Below are 25,011 nucleotides of genomic sequence, written 5' to 3'. Positions count from 1 at the left end.
CTGCCAAATCTTCTCTGCTTTGATGGGTCCACTTGTTTTGAATTACTACGATATTCAAATCGAATTCAGGTAAAACAACGTCGCATTATTGCAGCCCTCCCTAACGATGTGCACCACGCCCTCATGAAAATGACTGAAGCAGGGTGCGCCATTTGTTGAGAATCGATCAAGCCAAAGAGAATGTCCCAGTAGAAAAGGTGAGAAAGCACCAGCACGAGCGATAGTGAGACCGGAACCGGCAAAAAGGACGAAAGCTTGCGTCAGCGTACGACGGGTGAAAGGAGCGAGCGTAATGTTGGGCACCTTGTTCAAAGTCCTCCAATAACAAAGCTGATTTTTTTTAAAGTTAGACAAGCGAGGAGGGATCGCAACACTATCCGGTGTACCCAGTAGTGATCTAACGATGGCCCGCATCTCAGTGCGACAAGCTCAAACAAAGCCTTCCCAATCCCGCGATCGATACGTGTCCATGCGATCTTCTAAATGCTCCTGGCCTGCAAGTCCTGTGCTTCAGCTCCTCGATCCCTTAATTTTGCATGCCGTAAATTTTGCTCAAAATAGGTGCCGAGCCTGTTTTGGACGGATCCGGAGTGAGATTGGCAGCTCCGAAACAAAGCTGCTCTTTCGCTGCTCTCAAGAACAAGATCGGTGCTTCGAATAAAGCAAAACGTCAGAAAAACTGGAGTATATCTGTTGGTTTTGATCCAGTTCATGCTTTTTCGCGGGTGCTAAAAACAGACGATCTGATGCAAAGAGACACAGACCTCATCTCCACAAATGAACGTGAATTTGTCCTGAAGGTACCTATATACTGTGCAGTGTCTTTGTAACCTATAAAATTATAGGTATGATATTTGCGCTTATGTGTTTCATGCCGGCATTAACCAACAAGCATATGTTCAGGCTCTTAGGGAGGAGCTGAGGGTGGATGGCAGGACCCCTTATGAACACCGGAAGATCTCTTATCAGGCAAGGATTTACCCTTCACAAAGTCAGGGGCTGCGGAGAATCCTAACATGTGATGACCTCTCTCATGCCCCCTGTGCAGTTCTCCCTGGATGATAGCGGCGCCACACTTGACATGGGGCAGACAAAAGTCATGACTGTCATCACACCCACACTCACAGCGCCTTACGAAGACAGGTGCGCACACTGATGGCATGGCTACCTTGAGTCAAGGCTCAAGGCTTCAGGTACCCTCCTGGCCAGACGGCAATCGCCGCAATCTCCCTGCTGCTGGTGCAGGCCAAATGAGGGTGCTGTGCGCTTCAATGTGGAGTACTCCCCTATGGCTTCGCCATCGTTCCAGGCAGGGAGGCCTGGTGAGGCAGCTATAGAGGTCACGCGGCTTCTCGAGCGAGCCTTCAGGGACAGCAGGGCCATCGACCAGGAGGCGCTGTGCGTGCTGGCAGGCCACAGGGTGCGGCTATGCACAATCAGCTATGACATGAGGGTCGCGACGGGCTGAGACGTCTGTGACCTTCCCACCAGCTCTTGCTGCCAATGCGTTTGTGCTTGCACCTCGAAAGTGGGAAGCTTGGCACTGCAGATTTGTACTTCATTCTCCTCAGGGTCCCGGGTGTGTGTGCTGGTTCTTCAAAATGTCCAAAGATACAAGATTCCATTGCTGCAGGTCTGGTCGTTGAGCATAGACGTGCATGTGCTGGATAACGGGGGAAACCTGGCGGACGCGTGCATGCTGTGCACGCTCGCTGCACTCATGGCCTTCCGGCGGCCGGACACAGAGGTGGCGGCCGGAGGTGCCGAGTCGGGGCGCGCGCGTGTCACAGTGCTGTCCCCCAGCGCGCGGGAGCCGGTGCCCCTCAGTCTGCACCATCTGCCTCTCGGCATTTCCTTCGCGTTCTTTGAGGTGCGAACCAATTCCAACCTTGTATTTCACTAAGGCTTCTCTGGCAGCGACATTTTCAACAATGAGGAGGAAGATATACAGACAGCTTCTGCGAGTCACCTGCTGTCTATTCATGCAGCAGAGTCTCCACAGCGTGATCAAGTCTCGGGGGTTGTCATGTGGCTCTGGTGGCTGCAGGATGGGGAGCTCCTGGTGGTGGACCCGGACAGCACAGAGGAGGCTGCAGCGGCAGGGCTGATGACCGTGGTTGTCAACACTCACAGTGACGTCTGCACAGTCAGGAAGACATCCGGCATTGGCATCTCCATGACACAGGTGCACAGCCCATGTGACACTGCCATTCCAGAAATTTGCACTCTCCCTCTGCTGAAAGTGCAAACTTGTTCTCACTTCCAGCTGACAACTGGGGTGGGGCTGGCTTGCACTGTGCTTCTCATGGCTCTGGCAATTTGGCTCAGTGAGGGCAGGTTGACGTTGACAGCGAGAACGGTGCGCAGGTGCACAGAGTGGTGCGTCTGGCAAACAGCAGGGCAGGGCAGGTGATGGATGGGCTCAAGGCGGCGCTGCAGAGGCATGACACATCGCGCGTGGCCGCCCGTGTCCGACGACACACCCGGGCTGCTCAGGAGCCCGGCGCCCCCGGCCGCTCTGTCACCGTCCTCGCCAGCGGTGCCATCACTGGTGACTCCTTGTCCGCATCACATTCATCTTCGTTTCAGCCCTGGGGAGCTGTTCAGCCAGGTCCTGATTAGCGAGCTGTTGGCTGTGTCTCGTGCGGTTAGGGAGGGTCATGCACAGGTGGAGACCAGTTGCACTGAAAGTTCGTGTAGGGAAAAAAGTGGGGTGGATGGATGTGCAGGTGCATCGATTGGGGAAGGGGCAAATAATGCAATGACGGAACACGTCTCCGAGTCAGATGATGACGGCAGCAGCTATGAAGAAGATTCGGACGCAGAGTCAGATGAAGAGGAAGAGATAGCTATAATGCAGGAACCAACTGTATCAAGAAAAGATGTCCGAGGTGAGTCCAGAACTGCCTGTTGTTGTGGAAATATGCACCTTGGCATAGATATAGAATGTTTCCACAGCCAGATGCCAAAGGGATGCAAACAGCCACATCACTATGAGCCCCCCTGTGCTGCAGGACGTGTATCTGTGCAAGCTGTGCAAAGTCTGCAGAATGCTCAGACTGCAACCCAAAAGGCGCTTCCCAGCAAGCTACCTCAGCTCTCAGGCGTCCAAAGCAAGGAAAAGAGCACTGTCATTGGCAAACTAGCAAAAGGCCCAGCCACGAAAGCAATTGGGAACCTGGCAGACATCCTGGAAGGTGAGTGCTCAGATCCTGGTCGTCCTGTTGCTTTCTGATATGCATCACCAACATGGTGACTCCCTAGTGAAAACTTTGTTGTGATTCCAGGTGGAGGATCCCTCGAGGAAGACTTGGCAGCTATGCAGAGTGCTTTGAAGAAGAGAAGGTAGCATAATCACGTTTCTGCGCCCATAGGATATCATGATCATAGGATATTGAGTCCCTTCAGACCTTGGTGTCATGATGATCACGATGAGTTTTCTGTAAAGCATATTAGTGCATTGGCACATTATTAAGAATTGCTGACTTACAAAAAGAGGCACAAATTGCAACTTATTATTCAGTAAGACGCAGACCTCAATCGAGAAAATTCAGTGTGGATGCACCGGCACCCATGTTGCACAGCAATCATTCCAAGCGGGATTCCAAAGTGCCATTGTTGCATGTCCTTAAAATTGCTTCCTGCACCTCTGAACACCGACATCAGCGAATGGGGTGTATCTGCAATGCTACACTATCTTTCGGGTGACAAACACCTCGAGGCTGACTGACGTGTTTTGCCTGAGGTGCCCGTCTACAAGTATTTGTGGGGACAGGCAATCGCCTCCAAAAGTCTAGAGTAGCATTTCATCTTCATTCATAACTCTCAAAATCAGCATTGTCATCAGAGACCAATAGTCCTCAATCCGGCGGCGCCAATATATCGCACACCATCACTAACTACAGTTTCAATCCAATCATGTGTCTCCGCTTTCAGACACATCATCACACTGAGGACTCTGGCCAGCCACCATGGACAACATGCAACAGTGACACCCCAATCTTCACATCCAAGGAAAGTTTCCGTTTGCCTGCGATCAAATACAGCTCACCTGTTCTGAGCATCAGCTAAAGTACAACCTCAAAGAATGCAGTGTACATTGAGGGATCCGACATAACCAAGGTTGCGTTCTGAAAAGCAGTGAAACCACTAGACACACGCATCAGCATCACCAAAACATCCTCGGCGCTTCCGCAAGAGCAGCGCCGACAATCTGAGAGCCTACCACTTTCGGCGCAGCATTGTGTATTGTGTACATATATCATCACAGCATGCGTTCATCTGCCTTCCTGCCTTTATCCGTGGGCAACTGCTGTAAAATAAAGAACGGCTCTGCAAGCAGCCTCTCGAAAAGGCGCTCTACTTCATCTGCGTGATCCCATGGCTGTTCCTGGCGCTGGGTTGGGAGACCCAACAAACTCAAAACGCATATGCTGACGACCCAGTTCTTGCAAAGTCCTAACTCTGGTCATCTGAATCTGCGCGAACCCAGCAGGCCTTGAAAGGGCCATGTGATGGGGAAAGGACAACCTCTGCGAGTGGACTTCAATGTACGTGCATAAGCAGCAAAGCCGCTCAGGCAGAGAGGAAGACGCCACCTAGACCTGACATGCATTTTGTTCCGAGGAACATCCCTGGTTGCTCCACGACCCAGACTAAACTAAACGGTATGGTTGTACACATGGCCCAGTACCCGACCATCCAAGACAGATCAAGCTTGACAGCTGCAGCCTGTCGCAGCTCCACATAACAAGCTCCCAGACATAAGCGGTGCTCCCAGGTTGAGCACATCTCACGCTCACCAGTACTTTCATCTGTACTCCTTCTAGCACTGCCCCAGATAGGATCCCTACACAGAAATTGCCGAGGAGGGTCGGACGGGGAAAAAGGCTGAGCGGCTCGACGCCTGCAGCGGACCGAGCTTGTCATCTGCCACGGCTGCCGCCAAGTCAGCCCTCAGCTTGGCCATGTCTGTCAGGCGCGCTGAAGCATGGTAGGGCACCGGCCTGCAGATCTTCGTGAACTTGGGAGCCCTTGAGCTCTCTGGACACGATGAGCTGGGTACGTCCAGCATGCGATGGCAGCCTGCAATCCACCACAGGGACTTCATAAGTCATGTAAGCAAACCCCCCGACACCCAGGCATGGCAGTATCGAGTCACTTGGCACCTGTGATTACGAGCAAATCTTGAACTTTACAAAGAAATGAAGGACTGTACCTCTCTCGCTGGTGTCAGAAGAAGATGCTGAGCCACCTTGCAGCGAGCCAGCGCGGTCAGACAGCTGGCCAACCGGATATGTCTGCACACCATAGAAGACAGGGAGCATCGCAGGCCCTGCCCCACAGCTGTCTGCCACACCAGTGCAAAGGAGGCCCTGGGCAGATGCGGCCTGCTCCAAGAGGCAAAATCGGCTCTTGCGCTTGCTCACAGTTGTTTGGCGCAACAGGTACTTCTGTGCATGACTGGCCACCTGCAGACACAGACAACTGTAAAAGTGCAGCCCACAGCAGACACAGAGAGCAGTAGAAGCCTCTGAGGTTTTCTGACTTTTAAATGTACAGAGGTGGCATACTAGGCATTTGATCCTTCACCCCAAGACATCTGGTAAAGGGGTAACGAGATGCAGATGTACATATGTGTAATGTGTATATCAACGTCAAAGGCTGAAGCGCGACAATGGGCAGGACTGATGAAAGTCGGGCACGGACTAATGGAGGCACTTCTAATCCGGCTGACACAGAAAACGCCAAGTAAGCACGGGCAAGACTCGTATTTTCTCACGGTGCACGCCAATCGGTGAGGCGCATCACAAGAATCTGGTCGGTGGAAGACATTTGGCGTTAGCTGCAGTGGCAGAAAGCGGCGCACCTGCGTTGGCGTGCGGGTTGGAACGAACAACCGCGAGATGCCCCGCCAGTTGCCTCTTCCCAGCTTCTTAAGGCCTGTGAGGAACTGCAGATGCTCCGCCTCCGTCCATGGCTGACCTGCATGCCACACGAGGCCTCAGCCCACCACTCCACCCTTTTGGATCACAGAAAACCCCCAAGGAGGGAAGCCAACCTACCCTTCCTTGAATTGCCTGCTGGCGAGTCGCGGCTGTTGTTGGCCTTGGCGACCTCCACCTTCCTTTCCTCCAGCCGTAGCCGGGGCGGCAGCTCGAACGCCATCCTCAGCTGCGTCCTTTCTATTATTTTGAGAGATCGGCAGTGACTATGCCTGCATGTTGTGGCCTGCCCAAAAGGGAGCGACGTGGCTTCAGCATCATCTTCTCTGCTGATGCAATCCTGAAAAGTTCCCACTTTTCCCTGCAACTGGATGGGAAGGAGAAGGGGATGCTGCGTGGCCTGTTTGCTGCTGCACCTTGCATGTTGGGTGAATGCGTCATGCAAGCAGATCTGTCAGATAGCACATGTGTACATTTCACCTGGGGCGCGCCTATCAATCCATTATCATTGTGGCTCATTGAAGGCATCATTTGTGCAGACATCTCAGATCTCAGGCTAACGCCAAGTGCACCCCAGTAGGAGCAGTCCAATAGAGATCATTACCGGTATACTACACTCACACGGTATTCTGGGCAGCATGACCCACCATCTTTCTGTCAGAGCTCTTTGAGCTTTGCTCTGAAAGCTTCATCATGATGAATTACGTCAAAACGGCAACAGTGACTGCAGCTGCGTCAAAACTTGCTTGGCATCCGGTTGAGTGAATTCCAATCTGAGGTCATCGATGATCCTAAGAACACCTTTCATAGGCACAATCATTGATAGCCACCATACCATCTAGTAGAGCTCCGGAACGTTCCTGAAGTGGTGCGCCTTGCATGGGCCACCATTGGCCAAAGTGTCATGCGTTGCTAAGTATAACTTCATCTCATCAGATGATGCGTTTCTTAAAATTATTCCTGACTTTCAGGAGATATCAGATACACAAAATGTCAAAGAATCTGATAGCAGGACCAGCAGGATAACAATTGCAGCAGGGAGCAAATCACATTCTCAGGTAGCTTTCATGCGCCACTGGCAGGTGATTCAATAGTAGGCAAACAGTTGTGCGCAAGAGCAACACATCCGATTCCATTGAACCGGCCCACACAACCTGTCATGGGTGCCTTTGCACCCGGTTCCCCTCAAAATCTTCTAAAAAACGGGCTTGATCAGTCACAAACTCTGAAGTTTAACTTAAAAATAAATTGAGGACTCCGGCCAGCATTGATGATTGCCATCCGCCATCCTCAGACATCAGGAATCGAACCCCTGTCCCGTCGACGCTGAGCAAACCAATCCAAGACCCTCCTCCGAGGCAAGCGGTGCAAATCGAACAGCCCCTTCACTACTGCCTCTGACGGTCGGGGGCTTTCCTCAAAAATCTTCTCCATCGTCGCCTCAGCAGACCGAGGCAGCTTCTTCCTGCCATAATTCGCGGCCCAGGGTGCAGTGCCTGTGAGCGCCAAATCCTTGTGATTGCCTGGCTGGCAATTTGCATGCTAGTCAGCAGCCAGGATCCCTGGCACAGGGCACGTGGGTCACTGGCGACATGCAGGTGCAAAGACACTGGGTAGTCACAGACCTGGAGTGTAAGGCTCAGAACCAGGTTTGTAATGCAGCCTCTCTCTTGGCTGCTTTATTTGTTGGCTGATGGGCTGATCTCTCTGCTTGGACCCCATCAGCACAACTTTTCGCTCCTCAGACGCACTGAAAGCTGCTTTTCTTGATTCCAAGACGGTGTCCCTCACACTATGACAGCAGCGCGAAACATTCAATCAAGTCTTGCTGCGCATGTTCAGTCTCCTCAAAAAATGCTTTCTGTCTGACAAGGCATATGCTTACGCTGGAGGAAGGCTGTCAAAATACTTCAGCCACTGCAGGACGTCCGCCCTATCCAATTGCACGTCCTGGCAAAGCTGCTTCACCTGCAGTCCCAATGAAAATCTTTGAAGCAATTTTAAACAATGCAGCCTCCCATAAGACTGCTTTGATGGGAGGGTGTGAGGTGTGTGTAGCTAGTATCTGGGTCGCTGCCACAAGTTGGGAGCACTCACACTGATCCTCTTCCTGCCCTGTGAGAGTGCCGCCTGCAGTTTTTCCAGCTGCATCCTGTCCAGAGGAACATCTGGAGCTGCAGCTGCCTGACACTCCAACGTACGTCTTTGCGTGTGATGGCTTGGAGACAACCGCCCTGAAAACTGTGCTTTGACAAACACAGTATCTCTTGTCGAGCTTGGGACCCTCAAGTGGGAATCCAGGCGTGCGGCATGACACGAGATATGAACCGTGGGCGGCAGGAGTGTATGAAACATCCTAGCTGAAAAGAAGAACCGAACGGAGGCTTCTCTGATCTGTGCTCCGTACTCTAGGAAAACTCCTCACTGCAGGAAAGCCGAATTTCAGCGATTTTGGCCAATAAAAGAATCGAGTCGCTGGGCTGGTCTATTGCCTTGTAGCCCCCATGCAGCTGCCACATCATCAACAATGCAATCTGCGATCCTGGTCAATCCATGCCCAGACTTGCAATTCTCAATACATCCTCGGCGGGGAGCCGGATGTTACCTCGATCATTATGCATCGAAGATGTGATCGGCATCTGAATCCTGAAGAGGTCTACTGCCTAGGGCCGAGAAGACTTAATCTGCCTAGCAAGCTCCGCCCCAGAACGGTGTCTGGAAATCAGAGGCAGAGGCGAGTAGATGTCATCAGTGGCTTCAAAGATGACCCTTTAAGCAGGATTGATGGAAGCAGGAGACACCACACCCATTTAGCGACCAGCGTAGCGGAGCCTGAGGTAGACAGCCTTGTGGCGTCCTTCTTTTGCAATTCATTGGACTGTCATCCATGCGAAATACACAGTCCGGCTTTCAGCGTCCTTTTCTGCACCCCGATTTGTCGCTTTAGGCAGGCTCCACCACGGACAGCTCGAAAGTCTGGGCACTAAACCTGCAGGTCCAGCATGGAGAGTTGGAGCTGCGCAGGAGTGATTCACTGCAGCAGACAGCTGCTCCCAGCTTCATGGAGCTTGTCTCTGCTTGGGATCAGTTGGCCCAGAGGCTGCCAGAGCATGCAGGGGCTGGCGACGGGGCGAAACTCATCCTCAACTCCCTGAAGTTGTCCTTCGCGCACTCAGCCCCTCCTCATGCAGGCCAAGCACGGCAGGACTCCCAGCGTGCGCTGGCGCTGGCTTCTCAATTGGCAGACTTGTCTGCTCAGGTATAGCACCGGCAAGATGACGTGGTGCATTTCCTACGCTGGCTATACTACATGCTGTGCGGTTGATCACCCTCCCCAGTGTGGGCCAAGGCTACCTGTGCTGGGCATGCCTGATTGATCTGTCATGTGCGCCAGGGCTTGCCGCTGGATGCAGAGTCCATCGCGGCCGGCATCGTGGCATCGGCGGTGCATGAGGGGCAGCTGCCACTTGCCGTGGTGGAGGAGCGTTTGGGCCCCATCCCTGCGCTGCTCATCCGGGACATGCTCAAGGTGCATTCTTCTACCTGTTCTCTGAATATCAAATGTAACAGCCTTGCTGAGCGGCACACTCATTCCATGACTGTGCCAGGTAGATGCCGTTCAAGTGAGCGGGCTGAAATGTTGCCTGTACCGCCCATGCTGCCAGGTGCGCACGCTGCCGCAGCGCTGCGACGTGTACGATGACGTGGCGACGGGGGCGCTGCGCGAGCTGTGCCTGAACTTCTACGATGCGCGGGCGATCGTGGTGGAGGTGTGCCGCCGCTCGGACGACCTGAGCAACAGCCTGGCCGGCGCGGAGCAGTGGCAGCGCCAGCTGGCAGCCCTGGAGGCGCTACAAATCTTTGCTCCCATGGGCCATGCGCTCGGCCTCGCCTCTGTCAGCGCTGAACTGGAGGACCGCTGCTTCCAGGCGCGTCATTGGGTGCTGTGGCCCTCTGTGCATCCAGTGATATCTGTCATGGGCGCATCATAGCCGAACTTTAATTACTCATTTGCATTGCTCTCATGATCTGGCGTGCTGTGCGAACTTTTAGGCAATCTTTTGGTTGCATGTCACACGCCCACACTAAGGTGTTCTGGCTGCTGCAGGAGCTGTTCCCGCGTTCGTATGCTCAGACAGCGGAGTGGCTGTGGCGAGAGAGGACGGCATACCAGGACACCCTGGCTCGCTGCCAGGCCCGCCTTGACAGCGCTCTGAGAGAAGATGCCACGCTTGCCAGCCTGGTTGCTTTCTGTCAGGTGCTGCGCCCGACTGTTCACATGATGTGGACTGCTGACTCGTCTACACAGTGGTCAGTGTTGCTGCGAGGACTTGTCTGAGGTAATGAAGCTTGTGGTATGCAGATACAAGGCCGTACAAAGAGTCTGTACAGCACCATGAAGAAGCTGCTGCGCATGGACGATGTGGCCAAGGGGGGCAGGGGGCGTGACGAGGTGTATGACCTGCTGGGAATGCGCGTCATTGTCACACCCTACCCCGACCTGCCTGTTGAGGAAGGGGAGCTGGCCGCAACCCAGGTGTGGCTCACCCTGCTCAAATGCAAAGATCTGTCAGTGACAATTTTTATATCAGATATGACATCTGCAGCGCATGGTTGTCTGATTAAGCACTCCGTCCCTAGCAAAGCACACCAGGAAGTGATCTCAGGATGCATTGTCAACCAGTGTGGCGTGGGTTGACAGGCGTGCTACAGGGTACGTGAGCTAGCCAAGGCGCTGTGGGAGCCAATAGAGGAGCGGGACAAGGACTACATCGCGGCGGCCAAGCCGAATGGGTACAGGTCGCTGCACAGCACACTGCGCGTTCCCTCCCTGACAGTTGAGGTTGGGCTGGGGAGCCAGGACAGGCCCACCTTCGACGCTGGCCTCGGCGGCGGCAGCAGCAGCCCTGAGGGCATGCTCCCCTTGGAGCTGCAGATCCGCAGCAAACGTGAGGGCCTGACATTCGTTTTACACCAAAGCAATCACGAATCCACCCATCATCTCATTGTCTGTCAGAAGGCACAGTGAGCCTGGCATAGAATGGCCTGCAACGCAAGTGAAGTGTAGGTATATATTACATTTAATAGCTGAAGAACTTACTGTTGGGCTGAGCAGGCATGCACGAGGAGGCGCAGTCTGGGGAGGCAGCACATGCTGCGTACAAGGGCGGCTTGGCGCCTGACTTGGCGCGGAGGCTGCATGGCTTCCTGGAGATCTCTGCCAACCCGCCGGCCCTGCCAGCCCGCTCCTGGAACAGCTCTGAAGCCGCCGCTGAAGAGCTCTTCAGGTGTGACTTCGGATGTATTACATCACGTGCAAGGCATTCCCGCAAGCTAGCTAGTAGTTTGCTAAATATGCAGAGCATGCGGTCAGCTGGGGACTGCGGGCATGTGCAGGCATCTGGACACAAACAGCGATGGGTGCATCAGTGAGGGTGAGCTTCAGCAGGCCCTGGGTGATCTGGGCTTTGGCGGGGCTGCTGGGGCAGCGGCTCAGGAGATGGTGAGCGAGGTTGCCTCGCACTCCGACGGCGTCACTCTCCCCGACTTCCTGCACTTTGTCAGAAAGGTACCGGCACCCCGGGTGGATAAGTGTGAATTTCTTAGGATTTCTTTTTCATGTAAAGCTAAAAAATGCCTGTCAAGAGTGAGAAATATAAAAGGTTCTCTGAGGGATTCAGTGAATTTTCCTGAAGTCTCATGAGTTTCTTTTTTGTGTGCTTAAGTGCTTGCATATGAAAGATGCCAAAAAAAAATGTGGAGGTCAAGGGATGATGGAGACATGTTTCCAAGACCTGCAAGGGATTGCTTGTGATGACCTTAAAACAGTCGTCTGACCTCTAAAAGCCTCATTAGGTAGTATAGTTGATATGCGGCAATGATGAGGTGCCTCATGGCGCTTGTGACTGGAGCATGTTGCATGTAATGACAGCACAAATCCAATTGATCCTACTGAGCCGCATGCTTTTGTCTGGAAGAGTGCTCACAGATCTGGCTGTCTTTGATTGCAACCTTGGTGACTTTTTGAGCCACATGTGTAGGCGGGAGTCTTGGAGGCTCTCCCCAGAGTAGACCTGGAGACAGCCCAAGACCTGCAGCGGTGCCAGCAGACGTCCGATGGGCCTCTCAGCGCTCCTCCTGCAGAGGCTCCCAGCAGCGCAATTGATGCTGACCAGCATGGCAGCTCAGCAACTGGGTCTCATACGGTAGATGCACAGAGGAAGGAGCACATCCTGCTGCGGAGACCGAGGCAGGACCCAGCAATGGCTGATGACAGGCCTGACGCTGAGGGGAGAGACGGACCAAGCGTTTGGGACAGCTATGATGCAGAAGAGGAGGCTTTGCTGATGCAAGGCAGCCCCGGCGCTCCGTCGCATGCAGCTGACAACCGGCCTAGCCTTGGCAGATCCAGAGCAGAGCAGACGCACCAGCCGTCTGGGATTGGCGCTGGTATTCCCGGCAGGGAGACACACACAGCTTGGACCAGTGGCAGGAGCTCAGCCGGAGTATATCGCAATGATGTGGTCCCCTTCTCAAAGAAGGAAGCGCTGCAGGAGAGCACAGCGCGCTCACCTGCCCGCAATGGGACTGCCTCCAGCATGCCAGAAAGCAGCGGGCGGGTGCTTGACAGCTTCGCCATTGAGGAGGAGGAAGGCCAGAGGCATCAGTCCAGGGCCGCAGGAAGTTCCACGCAGCTCAGCCATGGGAGGCATCCCAGTAGGCAAGAGGGAGAGGATGGAGGTTTTCTCCCTTCAACGTCGAACCTGCCGCGACGGTCAGAACGTGGTGCCTCCATGGCATCATTGAGGAAGCCCAAGGGCAGGAGAGGCGCCGCAGATCTTGATCTCTCTGAGCTCCCTCTGGGCCTCAAAGCAGCGGAGCACCGGGGTCACCCATGGATCAGATGCAGACATTTTGCGCTGGTGCCTCTTGCGCGTGGGCAGTTCTGCAGCATCCGTGACGTTGCAGGCTACATGTGAGAACTTCGCCCCTGCCTTGCGTGGTGTTTTTGGTACAAACGTTTTTCTCTGCATTCGCTGATGGTTGCAGCTGCCCAAGAGCCTTGCGCAAGGAAGGCTTAAAATGGTAGTGAGGAACTCAGATTGTGCGGCAACATGTGTCTTTCACATTGTGCTTTGGTTGGTGCAGGTTGGGTGCCCAGGGCAAGGCCGTTCTCCTGCCGCAGCAGGGGCCGCTCATCATTGGTGCGGTCGAGGATGCCGATATCGATGTCATCCTGGATGCGCCCACTGTGTCTGGCAGGCACGCACGGCTTGAGATCGTGCCAACTGGCAGTGGCACCAAGAGCACCGACTTCAGGTCCGCTCCACACAGCACACAGATCCTCGCCTTTGTGAGGTACTGGCGAGCTTGTCCTCTTGCTGCGTATTACAAATGTGTAGAGCCCATGAAATTGGTGATGTACAGGTGTATCTTGACGGACCTGGGATCCACGAACGGGACGTGGGTGAATCGCGCGCAGCTGCGGCCGCACCGGGACACTCAGATCCGTGCGCGTGACACCGTGGCCTTTGGAGACAGCAGGATTGCCTTCCGCCTGGTGGCTCTGGAGCCCGACAACATCCCGACCGCCCTGGAGACAGCGGCAGATGTCCTGGACGCGTCTTGTTGCAGTACAGCAGCGACTGAAGGGGATATTAAGAGCAGCAGCAAATTGGATGGCGGGCTGGAGGAAAAGCACAGCGAACTGTCGTTGCTGGCCCAGTCTTTGGGCACCAATGGCGCAGTGTGGCTACAGGTGTGTTCCTTAGCGGCAACCTTCTGGGTAAAGCTTGCTGTGCCAATGAATGTTTGGAGCCTCTGTCCTTTGCTTGGCAATTGAATTGACAAATCATGGCTTTGTTCTCCTGCAGCTGGCGAATGCAGAGCGGCGTCTGGCAAAACGAGGGTTGAGGGGAAATTTTGCACGGGCGCGCGCATTTTACAGAGCGTCTTGTGAGGCATTGGAGACTATGTCAGAGGACGATGGGGAATGTGGAGCAGAGGGTGTAGAGCAGATTACTGAGAGCGAAAGTGTGGAGCAGAGCGAGCAGGGCAGAGTGCAGCATGTGCGTCTGAGTGACCACGAGGTGCCTGATGGGGATACACGGAAGAGCTTCGGCAGGGCTCTCAGGAGTTGGGCTCGCATGGAGGGTTTCTTGGGGTGCGTATGATACCTTATTCACATGCCATTCATTTCTTGCTCCTATCAGTCCTCAAGACCATCTTTTCAGTCGCATTATGTATCTTGATTCAAGTGCACAGTTCAGGAATCAAGCCAGCATGCTGAGGCGCTGTGACTGAGCCATGGAGATACTTTGGCTGCAGGCACCAATCCGTCAGCCGCAGGCTATTCCGACGAGCAGTGGACGTTGCTGCTGCGCATGAAGAGGGCCTGGCTCAGGCAGGGGGCGTCAAGACTCTGCTGGTCTGGGCGCACCAGGAGAAGAAGAATGGGCACCTCTCCAGGGTGAGCTTCAACCTTGCTTTATGACAGACCAGTTCCTGTTGCCCATCCCTGTCCTCTGCTTGACAGATAAATGATGTTGAAGCAAGTGTCCTTCCTCAGCTGATGATAAACATTTGATCCTGCATCAACATCCAGCTCAGATGAATGAGTCGAACTTAAGACACCCCTGAGGCTGATGATGTTATGTGGTTGCGCAGGCGCGTCAGTTGGTGCAGGAGGCGCTGAGGACGCAGCCGGGAGACAGCAAGGCGCTGTGCCTGCTGGGCTGCGTGGAGGCAGACCTGGGGGACACCGCCACCGCGCGCAAGCACTTCCAGGCCGGCGCTGTCGCGGAGCCGGCCAACCTGGTGCTGCTGGGCGCCTGGGCGCGCGCAGAGGCCGCGGCCGGCTGCCTGGACCGCGCCCGCGAGCTGTTCCAGAGCGCACACAGCCGAAACCAGGACAACATCGTTCTGCTGCAGGCATGCCTGCATCGACAGTATTGACGTGCTTAAATAAAGCACCTGCATGCCGCTCGCCGGTAGAGTTGACATTTTCTTGGAGTGTTTGTTGACTGTGCATGATTTGCGCAGTGTCATGGCAAATTTTCGGTCGCGGGCTGATGTTCTTGGTTTCTGAGGCTGCTTATTGCCACAGGAATGGGCGGTCGCCGAGACGCGCGCCAAGAACTTCAGGGCTGCCCGCGACATTTTTGCGCGCGCCCTGGCGCTCAACCCCCGCCATGTGCCTGCTCTGGCTGCCTGTGCCCACTGCGAGGGCCTTGCTGGCCAGACCAACGCCGCTCGCAACCTGTATGCGAGAGCCCTGCAGGTACTATACAGCCTGAGAACTGACCATCCAATCATGCAGGAATTGGCGCTCATTTCCTATACTGTGTAACAGGGATTAAAAGAACAGGCTGTACAAGGCTTTGTGGTATTGCCAGTGAGGAGCCTTGTTTCGCGTCTGCAGGTGGACCCCAACAATGTTCGCACGCTGTGCGCCGTGGGTTCTCTGGAAAGGAGGTCAGGGCATCAGAAGGCTGCAAGAGTGCATCTGGGCAACGCTCTGTCCCTCCAGCCTCGCAACGCGGTTGCCCTTCAGGTGTTGCCCTCATTCTTCCCTGTTGGCTATCACCTTGTCTGAGATTGAAGTTGCCAATTGCGTGCGTGTGTCCTCTGACTGGCCAGTGATGCATTAAAGTAGTGGCTGGATCAGCCGGGGCGTGTGGTGTTGTGTTCTCATTCTTGGCTGGTGATGTGCTGCTTGCAGGAGCTGAGCATGGTGGAGCAAGCTGCCGGCAACTATGGCAAGGCAACTGCTCTGCGGAACCTTGCAAGGGAGCGGCGATGGATCCAACACAGAGCACGGAACGCAGTAGCGAATGCCAAGGGAAACCTCCAGGACTCAGCAGCTGTTCCAGATGCAGTCATTATGCCCATGTTGCAAGGGTCTTGACGGGCTGCACTTTGGGCAGAAGCACATGCGGGCATTTGGCTGCCCCCCTTAACGCTGCTAACAGATTGAAATCCCAGTCGTGAAGGGCCACCCTGCCACGGCGGCACTGAAGTCATCTTGACTCAACTCGGCAGTCAGGAAGACAGTACTGTGTGTGGGAAGCGGTTATATGACGGATTATTGTATGTACCAGTATGGACTAATTGTATTCACCTTATCGGTCTAATAAGTTTGGTGTGGTTGATGAATTGATGTCACATGTTCTGGGTCAGGGGGTATATTCATGGACCTGCGCATGCCCTGGCTAAGGGCTGAGTCATCACTAGATCAGGAAGTTGCCATTGCCTTTATATGGTTTGTAACAAGGACGAGCTTCAATGATTGCATGTTTATTGCTTATGTTTTAGATTTATTGGATTTCACATAAAAGCCTCGCACGACCCCCTTTCTTGTCAACCAAAGTATCAACTCCAGAAATGCCTAGCAGATCGCCTGACAGGAGAAGAGATGGCAGGCATTCCAAAGGAGATCGAGACGATGATAGAAACTATAGAAGAAGTAGCAGAAGCCCTAGACGATCCAGGGCCCAGGACGAAAGGTACAGGCGAAGAGATCGCAGTGTTGGGAGAGATGATGACGAGCGGTCTGATTACAGGAGGAGGCATGATGATAGTCACAGATACAACGAAATCGCCAGATATGCGAGGGACAGCAGTCTGAGGTTTCCACACATCTCTCCTGCCATCCTTTAGCTGTTACTGCAGGTTTGGACAGTTGCTGTCTGTACCCGCACACCCAAGCTCCTTAAGCATTTTTGGCAGGATGGCATACCTGTCTAATTGCTGACAGCTTGCACGTGCTGCTGCAGTCCAAGGAGGAGGGACTCCAGGGATGATGACAGCCGCAGACCAAGATATCCCCATAGAGCAGAGCAGAAGGTCCAGCTGGACAAGGAGCCGCCACAGCCGGGCAGCATACACAGGGGCACAGTGCGGAACATCAGGCCTTTTGGCGCCTTTGTCGAGCTGGAGGGTTTCAGGCGGCACGGCCTTGTCCACAACAGCCAGATATCAGAGGAGATCTCGTTCAGCAGAGAAGACGAGGACGAGGCCAAGGTGAAGGCCATGGAATTTTTCGCCCCCGTTGGCAGCCAGGTGTGCTGTCTCATGCCCACTGTGACATGCTCAGCATGATACTTGAAGGCCACTGGTGCCCAAACAAAAACCTGTAAATGTCTGGCGGCTTGCGGATCCCCGTGGACGCTCATATGCGTCATGTTGTGCGTGGTCAGGTGTGGGTTAAGGTGGTGGAGGTGCGCGATGACGGCAGCGGCCAGCCCAAGGTCAACTGCAGCATGAAAATTGTCTCACAGGAGGACGGCCGCGATCTGGACCCCACCAATGCAGCGGCCAGCCGTGGCGCTGGCGGCGGCCGAGGCGGTGGGGACGCGGGCTTTCGAGGCCCCCAGAGCGACTCACCCCCAGAGGTGTTGCCCTCATCTGGCTGAATGCTTGGGTGGCTGACGAGGCGGAATGATGTTGTGCTGAATGCGCTCATGTGGTGTTTAGAAGAATTGAGAATCAGCCGCAAAAGCATTTTGCTGCGCAGGTAAATACTGTGGTACAAGCCAGTGTGGCGTCGGTCAAGCCGTACGGAATCTTTGTGCGCCTCAAGGGGTTCAGGGCAAACGGCCTGGTGCATCTGTCACAGGTGGGTGCCATCACCGTGCACAGTGTTCTTGGCTCCTGTCAAATGACCCTCTTAGGCCTTTGCTGCTCTTGTATTCAGCACCATTCAGGTTCTTTGCTTGTGCTAATGCAGATCAGTGACCACCTGGAGATTGGCAAGGACGAGAGCGACGAGGATAAGATCAATGCCCTGTCCGCAGTGCACTCAGTGGGTGACCCGCTCTGGGTCAAGGTGAGCGCCCTTACACATTTCACCTTGTTGGAGTGCTTGAAGGCAACTCTTTCAGTTTCCTATGCCATCACGCAGCTATAATTGAGTGTCACAATGGGTGCAGGTTGTGGAGGTGACGGATGACGGCGGAGAGAGGGGTCCAAAGGTGGCCTGTTCCATCAAGCTGGTGGACCAGAGGGAGGGCACAGACCTCGACCCCCACAATGTGAAATGGCAGCCCCGGGGGGAGGGGGGACCAGGAGGCCATGGCAGGGGCCCTGCTCAGCCTGCAGCCGTTGTCCAACAAGGTGCGCAGTGGGTGCCCAGCAAGTAATCCGACAAGGAATTGATATTGCCTCATGATGAGGGTTTTTATCTATATAAGCTTCTGCTGTCACCATGCACTTATCTTACTGCTCTACTACGAGGTATTTTTTCTCATGGTGTTCAGATAATTCAATTCAACAGTAATCACATTAAGGTGCTGTGACTCACGGACACTCTTTACTGGCTCCAGGAGGCGCGGTGGACTGGGGTCACTTGAAGGCGGGGGATCGGCAGTATGGGGACGCACAGGAGTACGAGATGGTTGGGGACGAGGTCCTGGCAATGCTGCCGCCGCCTCCACCTCCAGCCATGAGTGCAGGCCACAATGGCCTCGCGCACGCATCGGAGCCAGCAGGTACATGCATGCCGTTTCTTCAACAAGCAATCTTGGCCCACTCACTGGCCTTCCATAACAGCCAAAAATACAAGGCCTGGAGGTCAGGTCATGTTGTCATTGGACCTGGGTGGTGTGTGCAGGACCCAGCAACATTGGCAGTGTGGAAGAGGCAATGGCCATCCTTGCCAAGTATGGGAAGGGCGGCAAGAAGAAGTCCCACAAAGAAAAAAAGTCCAAGAAGAAAGAGAAGGACAAGGACAAGAAGAAAAAGAAAGCAAAGAAGGCGAAGAAAGCAAAGAAAGAGCAATCAAGCGATTCGGACACCAATAGTGATGCCAGCTGAGTCCGAAGAAGGGCACAGCCTCACTGAGTCCTTATGGATTTCAACATGCATGCAAATCACGTGTGCTTGTCTCAGGGCTTCTGAGAGTGATGTATGCATGCCTATGTGCTGCACAGGACAAAGAACTACAAAAGTTATATTATTTGAGCAATTTTGTCATTGACAGCCCAGGGTATAACTTTGCTGCTCGTTATTTTTACTCAGTAAATGCCTAAATTTAAATGAGTTGCTTGGAGCTTATGAGAACTTCGAAGAATTCAGTTGCTTATATAAATATATATGCTGCGAGACAGTACTTTTGCAACAAGTAAGAGCAGTTCTTTCTGATCAATCGGGGGCCTGTCTGCCATTTCAACGCAACCTATGGCATTGATATGGTGCCCAGCACTCCTCGGATGCCACCCAGGCCGGTGGCCCCGGGCCACTGCCGCGCTGTGCCGCCTAGGTCTGGCCGCCGCCATGCAGCCGCTGCCGGCGGCCGGCTGCAGCTTGACTCTTCAGCTGTTACTGAACTACAAAATGCAGCTTTTAGGAATTTGGAAGGGTCCAGTGAAGCACAAGACGTGCAAGGGCTTGCGCAGCTGACGCCAGCACACCATGTTAAGCCTGAACAGGCACCATCCCTCCAAACCGAACGTTCCTCTGTCGCTATCGCAAGCAGATCACGATTACACCACCATGGCTTCGATTCCTACCCAAGGCGCTTCACGCGCCGTTCTTTCGGCTGTCCGGAATGGGGCTCTGAACAGATGCCCCACAGTGAGTCTAGGTGGTGCTTTGCCTTGCAAATTAAACAGGATATACCAAGGGATCCCCATCAGGACTGCGGGAAGACGCTCAATTGCAAATGAAAGAAAACATATTACCACACAAGCTGTTGAAAGCAACGGATCAGCACCAGCACGCGCTGGTCTCAGCATCGATCTACGAGGTGGAATTGGGCATGAGATCTTCTTAATTCGGAATTTGGTACATGCATATAGAATTTGGCTTGACAACGGTCTTCGAACTTTGCAGGGAAGAAAGCATTTGTTGCAGGAGTGGCAGATGATCAGGTAATAACCAGCAGTACTATAGTCAGCGCCATCACTGCGTTTGCACCAAGAAGAGCCAAAAGCGCCTTGTATTACCGCAACTATTCACCCTGTAGGCAAACAAGATATTACGTTGCGTATATGAATCATACTTTGGTATTTAAACCGACCGTGTGGGGGGTTGCAGGGATTTGGTTGGGCGATTGCCAAGGCACTTGCTGAAGCAGGGGCAGAGATTTCTCTTGGAGTCTGGGTAAGCAATAAAAATGTTGCTGAAATGAAAAATGAGTAAGTACAACATAGTGTTTTCTATGAGTGTCTGAAATGTCTAGTATTGGCTTGCAGGTGCCAGCGCTCAACATTTTCGAGAGCAACCTGAGGCGTGGCAAGTTCGATGCCTCCAGAAAGCTTTCAGATGGATCTTTGATGGAGTTCGTGAAAGTGTATCCCATGGATGCAGTCTACGATTCCCCTGAGGATGTCCCAGAGGAGGTAGATCTGTGTCCTCTTAGGCTGCACTCCAACACGATCAACATGCAGCATTTCAATCTCACCCAATTTCTTGAGGGATGCTCCATGCTCTTCAAGCTTATATTCCCCTGATTGATTGTTTGCTTGCCAATGCAGGTTGCCACAAATAAGAGGTATGCTGCTGCGGGAGACAAGGGATTCACTGTGTCACAGTGCGCCAAGAATGTGGAGGCAGACTTCGGCAAGATCGACATCATTGTGCACAGCTTGGCCAACGGTCCAGAGGTCACAAAGCCCTTGCTCGAAACCTCACGCAAGGCAAGATCTCATCTCTCGAACCCAGTTTTCTAACGCACTTATTTGGTGATGAATTGCTGATCTTGTGATCAATACAGAAAAGTCCCAATGTTGAGTCATGCCGGCGACTGAATTGCAGACCTGCAACTTGAAGATCTCACAGCGTCTGTGCAAGGACATGACCTTTTCATGTATGCAACAGGGCTACCTGGCAGCGATTAGTGCTTCCTCGTACTCCTTTGTGTCCATGGTGCAGAGGTTTGGCCCCATCATGAACCCTGGTGGTGCCGCCATCTCTCTCACCTACTTGGCATCAGAGAGGATCATCCCAGGTGCTCCTTCTGCTGCTCAGCCACTCGCCCACCATAATGGCTGTGTCATCTTCCAGTGCATGGTCCCTTCTGTGCGGATCATCTTTTCAAATCTGGAGGAATTATGTCTTTCAATGAGCCTCCCAATGCCATAAGAAGCACATCAGCGGCACATGCAAGGTGACACATGTGCAATGGGTCAGCAGTGCGAATACCTGGTGTGCGGATGCAGGGTATGGAGGAGGCATGAGCAGTGCCAAGGCGGCCCTGGAGAGTGACACAAGGGTGCTCGCATTCGAGGCCGGCCGCAAGTTCCAGATCCGCGTCAACACCATCTCTGCCGGTCCTCTGGGCTCGCGCGCAGCCAAGGCCATCGGCTTCATCGACGACATGATCAGGTGCTGCTCTGCCTCTGCCAGCATTGTGTCATCAGTGCAAAGCGTGGGGCCGTCCAGGAATGAGGAGATCGCTGCTCTTTCCCATTTCCAGGGACCAAATAGTCATTCACAGCAGGTGACAGCTAGAGTCATTACATCGTCGAAACTGCTTAGGAGGAGTGCACAACAGTGCCCCCAGAGAAAAATTGGCATGCAGATCACTCATGCTCTTCATTGCATGTCAATTCTTCTGGCCAGTGTTTGCTCATAATTTTCTCTCTTGACCCTCAGACATGTTTTAAGATTCTGTTGTCTACCCATCTGTGCAGGTACTCGTATGCCAACGCCCCCATCCAGAAGGCGCTGGAGGCGCGCGAAGTCGGCAACGCTGCAGCGTTTCTGCTGTCGCCGATGGCTTCAGCGGTCACAGGCAGCCTCGTGTATGTGGACAATGGCCTCAATGCCATGGGCCTGGCAGTGGACAGCGAGACACTTGTAAGGAAGGAGGAGCCCGTGAGTGCGTGAGAGGCCACAGGAGAGTTTGTGCTGGCAAGTGGGACAGTGTATTTGTACAGACCACGTTGAACATGTTCATGAGTGACCACAGCTATGAGACTGCACCTAAATACATGAGATGTGGGGAGGAGAGTGGTAAATGCTAATGCATGTGACTGCGGCATGAGGAGATACTATTATAGTATAATCAACACAGCTTTGCTTCATCAATCTCGGCAACTGCTTACATGATGGAATGCATGGTATATACTCTCAATAACAAATGAGCTGCAAGCCTGTCCTCACCAATCTGTTCGCCTAGAGCAATAGAGAAAGCTTGCGCACCAAATGTGCTTCACGGTAATTTCTAACAGTGGCTGATCTAGCAGTCCCATTACACTGTGACATCAACGCGATATCTACTCTGCATACGAGTTGGCCAATGTTTGTACAGGCATTATGGCCATGATCCCATGGCCGGCATCATGCTTTCTGATGACACATACCCTCTAAAATGTGCACTGGGCGCCTGCATATGGACAATATTCAAGTACACGAGCTCACTACCCAGTTCAGCGGATGAGCAATCTTGACTCACCGGAGTACAGCAAGCACAGCAAGTACGGCTAATATGAGCAGCGCTTCAAAATTGGTAATTTACGTTTGCAACATTGTTCTTCTCCAAAATAGTGTACAGTCAAAAAGAGGTGCCAGCGGTGCTCTGCCAATGTACTGCCTTATGTTATTGTCAAACTGAACAAAGACCAACCCAGTTCCCAAAGTACCATAGTGTACAGCGAGAATCAAAAAGAGGATGCATGGATACGGCAGCATCCACTGTGCTGCCTGTTTTACAGTCCAACTGGAGGCCACAGCCGGAGTGTGCACTACACGCGCAAGCCGCTGTGCACGACTCTGGCTGCTTGGTTGAGTGCTACTGCGCCAACGCAATCCATGCGCTTGAGCAACCATGGCCGACGTGTCAGGCCTCTTTAAGGCCTTCAACCGCATGCGCTTTATGCTGCGATGTCAGCGCCAGGAAGAAGTCTCGCAGGCGAGCAGCCTCCTGCGCAGACAACAAGAGTGTTACCGTTTGTGGCAGCTTGCATTCTCAACTTGGATCTTGTAACGCCTATAATAATTGACAATTGGCTCAACATTGTCAAGAAAGCAATGCTGCTGAGGAAGGTATGTTGCGCACCTCGTAGCGGTTGTCATGCAGTGCAGACTCCATGGCAACCAGGAGGCTCAGAGCCCTGTCCCTGGCCAGCATCTTGTCCACCTGGTCGCGAATCCTGCAAAAGGGCTCCCGGTCACACTATCTGTTCTGCGGCACCTGACCCAAAGCATATTTATTGACAAAACTTATTCCCACTCTATGAGAAGAGAGGGGGCCTGAGTGGCTCACATGCAGGCGTCCTCGTAGCGCTCCTCAGCGATGGCCACTTGCAGGTTAAGGCGATGCATGACGGTGGGGTCGTGGTAGGACTGCTTGGCATTGCGGCAGCTGCGCTGAATCTCCTGGTGGCTCTCCGGGCTCTCCACAAACTGATGCGCTGAGCTGCCCATCTTGTTGGCCACCTGCACAATTGTCGCCAACCCCCACTCTGTGACCCTGCAGATATTACCCCATTCTGCCACATGCACAGAGACAAAACCTCCAGGAGAATGCCAACCATCTTCACATCTACGGTATAGCAAGAGTCTATGGAGGCAGAGTATCACGATTATGCACTTGTTCCTCTCCTTCCTTCCCACGGGTGCATGATACAGCACAGAGCGCAGTCATAGGGAGTCACCTGCTTGCTCACGTACATCGGTGCATTGAAGCGCATCGCCAGATTGATGGCATCCGAGGGTCTGGCATCGATGTCCACCTCCTTGGCGCTGGCGTCCCTACCTGAAGGTGACAGGTGTACGCGGGCCAGGTAGGTGTTGCCTACCAACGCTGTCACGCACACTTTCGTGACCTGCGCAAGGCCATTCCGGTTCAGGTGCTGTGAAAAGCCTTGACACTGGCTTCGTGGAGACGAAGGTGGGGAAGGACACAAGCATGACAATAAGAGAACGCAAGATTTGAAGTGTAGCGAACCCCAGCCCCTTTACTCAGAAATCCAACCGACGTGCATCTTCGATAATGCAAAATATATAGCTCCGCGAAATGACAGCGAAGGCACGGAGCTCTGGAAGTCCTCTCCACGTCGACTCACACGTGGACATGGGAACAATCGAGCGTGACAGGGACTTGCAATAAGCTGTGCTTACCCTGAATCCCAACGTGTCCAGAGCCACCTTCATGAAATCGTGAGTCAGAGGCCGTGCCTGCGCAGGATGGGCACACGAATGTTGTATATGTAGCCCCTTCAAGCTGTTTGGGGAAAAAGGACGAGCACTCAGGCTTCTTTGGTCAACGTACCGAGCGCTTCTGGTTGAGCTGCATCTCCAAAGCATTTGACTCGGTGTCCCCTGCACAAAGTGGTAGATTCTTAGCTCTCGGCAGGTTACACGGTGCTAAGGGAAGGGGGGCATGGGAACGACGCGAGGGACTTACCGATGTAGACAGGAAGATACTGATGCTTGCTCTCCATGAGCCTGAGAAAAATAACGTGGCCAAACTCCTTGGTATGACGCACTGCACGCACACCCGGGGCTATCAGGTACAGAAGCAGCGCGGGCTAAGGAAACAACAACTGATGCTGTGTTCTTACCAATCTCGACCTTGGCTTCAACATACTCCGCGAGGTTGAAATCGTTTGAAGAGCTTGGTCCACTCTTGTCATTCCGGGCGGCCTTGACTGCTACAAAGCGACGGAGGGCGGGCCCTGACGAGCGTAGAAAGGGCTCACACCTTACACACTTTCTGCTTGTGGCAAGGGCACGCTGACATCCCTCCACAGAAGGACGCACCAAAAGACTGCCTGATCGTTGGGACAACTGAAGCACTGCCATAGTGGAAGACCGTGTTGGGGATGTGGGCTATGATCTGCAAATCTGAGTTGCGAGCTCCGACTGCCCGGGAAATGGAATACCCTGTGAATATCCAGGGTTAGTTTAGAGGTCCCTGCTCGCTTGGGGGCCACAATAATATTCCCAGTCCAAGAAAACCGTCGTTGGTGGAAAGGCACATCAACAAATGGTCAGTCTCAAAAACTTAATCTGGACTCCTACTGTGCTTTCTCAATTGATTGCAACGGCATTTGTGTGTCAAATTTCGTGCTGACCACCTGACTTTGATCCATCATCAGGGAGTTGCCAAGATCCCTCGCGA

General features: G+C 53.5%; 6 protein-coding genes across 6 annotated transcripts; 4 read left to right on the top strand and 2 right to left on the bottom strand.

Moving 5' to 3' along the window:
- Nucleotides 1–1,033: 1,033 nt before the first annotated feature.
- COCSUDRAFT_62769 (exoribonuclease PH component of the exosome) lies at nt 1,034–2,757 on the top strand (the record flags this gene model as incomplete). The annotated part of the gene is made up of 6 exons (XM_005648752.1): nt 1,034–1,143; nt 1,246–1,420; nt 1,634–1,870; nt 2,048–2,185; nt 2,368–2,561; nt 2,730–2,757. The coding sequence occupies 6 exons, from the start codon at nt 1,034–1,036 to the stop codon at nt 2,755–2,757; spliced, it is 882 nt and encodes a 293-aa protein (XP_005648809.1).
- A 714-nt stretch (nt 2,758–3,471) lies between these two features.
- On the bottom strand, nt 3,472–6,168 carry COCSUDRAFT_47211 (hypothetical protein; the record flags this gene model as incomplete). The annotated part of the gene is made up of 4 exons (XM_005648751.1): nt 3,472–5,085; nt 5,219–5,471; nt 5,870–5,985; nt 6,066–6,168. 4 exons carry the CDS (start codon nt 6,166–6,168, stop codon nt 4,850–4,852), a joined length of 708 nt encoding a protein of 235 aa, XP_005648808.1. The 3' UTR covers nt 3,472–4,849.
- Nucleotides 6,169–9,363: 3,195 nt separating this feature from the next.
- On the top strand, nt 9,364–11,378 carry COCSUDRAFT_14690 (Nucleotidyltransferase; the record flags this gene model as incomplete). Its single annotated transcript, XM_005648750.1, has 8 exons — nt 9,364–9,474; nt 9,611–9,715; nt 9,779–9,886; nt 10,057–10,203; nt 10,309–10,482; nt 10,648–10,782; nt 10,876–10,894; nt 11,062–11,378. Coding segments are annotated over 8 exons (1,116 nt in total), but the record flags the coding sequence as incomplete, so codon positions are not given.
- Nucleotides 11,379–15,663: 4,285 nt separating this feature from the next.
- COCSUDRAFT_33021 (hypothetical protein) lies at nt 15,664–16,228 on the top strand. Its single transcript, XM_005648749.1, has one exon. It carries the CDS (start codon nt 15,676–15,678, stop codon nt 15,850–15,852), a length of 177 nt encoding a protein of 58 aa, XP_005648806.1. The 5' UTR covers nt 15,664–15,675; the 3' UTR covers nt 15,853–16,228.
- Nucleotides 16,229–19,435: 3,207 nt separating this feature from the next.
- Nucleotides 19,436–21,969, top strand: COCSUDRAFT_65820 (NAD(P)-binding protein; the record flags this gene model as incomplete). The annotated part of the gene is made up of 8 exons (XM_005648748.1): nt 19,436–19,689; nt 19,776–19,813; nt 19,980–20,045; nt 20,138–20,284; nt 20,420–20,581; nt 20,763–20,892; nt 21,104–21,269; nt 21,578–21,969. Coding segments are annotated over 8 exons (1,159 nt in total), but the record flags the coding sequence as incomplete, so codon positions are not given.
- A 3-nt stretch (nt 21,970–21,972) lies between these two features.
- Nucleotides 21,973–24,727, bottom strand: COCSUDRAFT_53278 (hypothetical protein). Its single transcript, XM_005648747.1, has 8 exons — nt 24,452–24,727; nt 24,295–24,375; nt 24,160–24,209; nt 24,009–24,065; nt 23,543–23,713; nt 23,152–23,324; nt 22,945–23,038; nt 21,973–22,809 (listed from the first exon to the last, which is right to left on the bottom strand). Exons 1-8 carry the CDS (start codon nt 24,690–24,692, stop codon nt 22,726–22,728), a joined length of 951 nt encoding a protein of 316 aa, XP_005648804.1. The 5' UTR covers nt 24,693–24,727; the 3' UTR covers nt 21,973–22,725.
- Between the last annotated feature and the right edge of the window lie 284 nt (nt 24,728–25,011).

Source organism: Coccomyxa subellipsoidea, assembly GCF_000258705.1.
Source record: "Coccomyxa subellipsoidea C-169, whole genome shotgun sequence".
Classification (NCBI taxonomy): Eukaryota; Viridiplantae; Chlorophyta; class Trebouxiophyceae; family Coccomyxaceae; genus Coccomyxa; species Coccomyxa subellipsoidea.
This window is presented reverse-complemented; position numbering and strand designations above follow the sequence as displayed.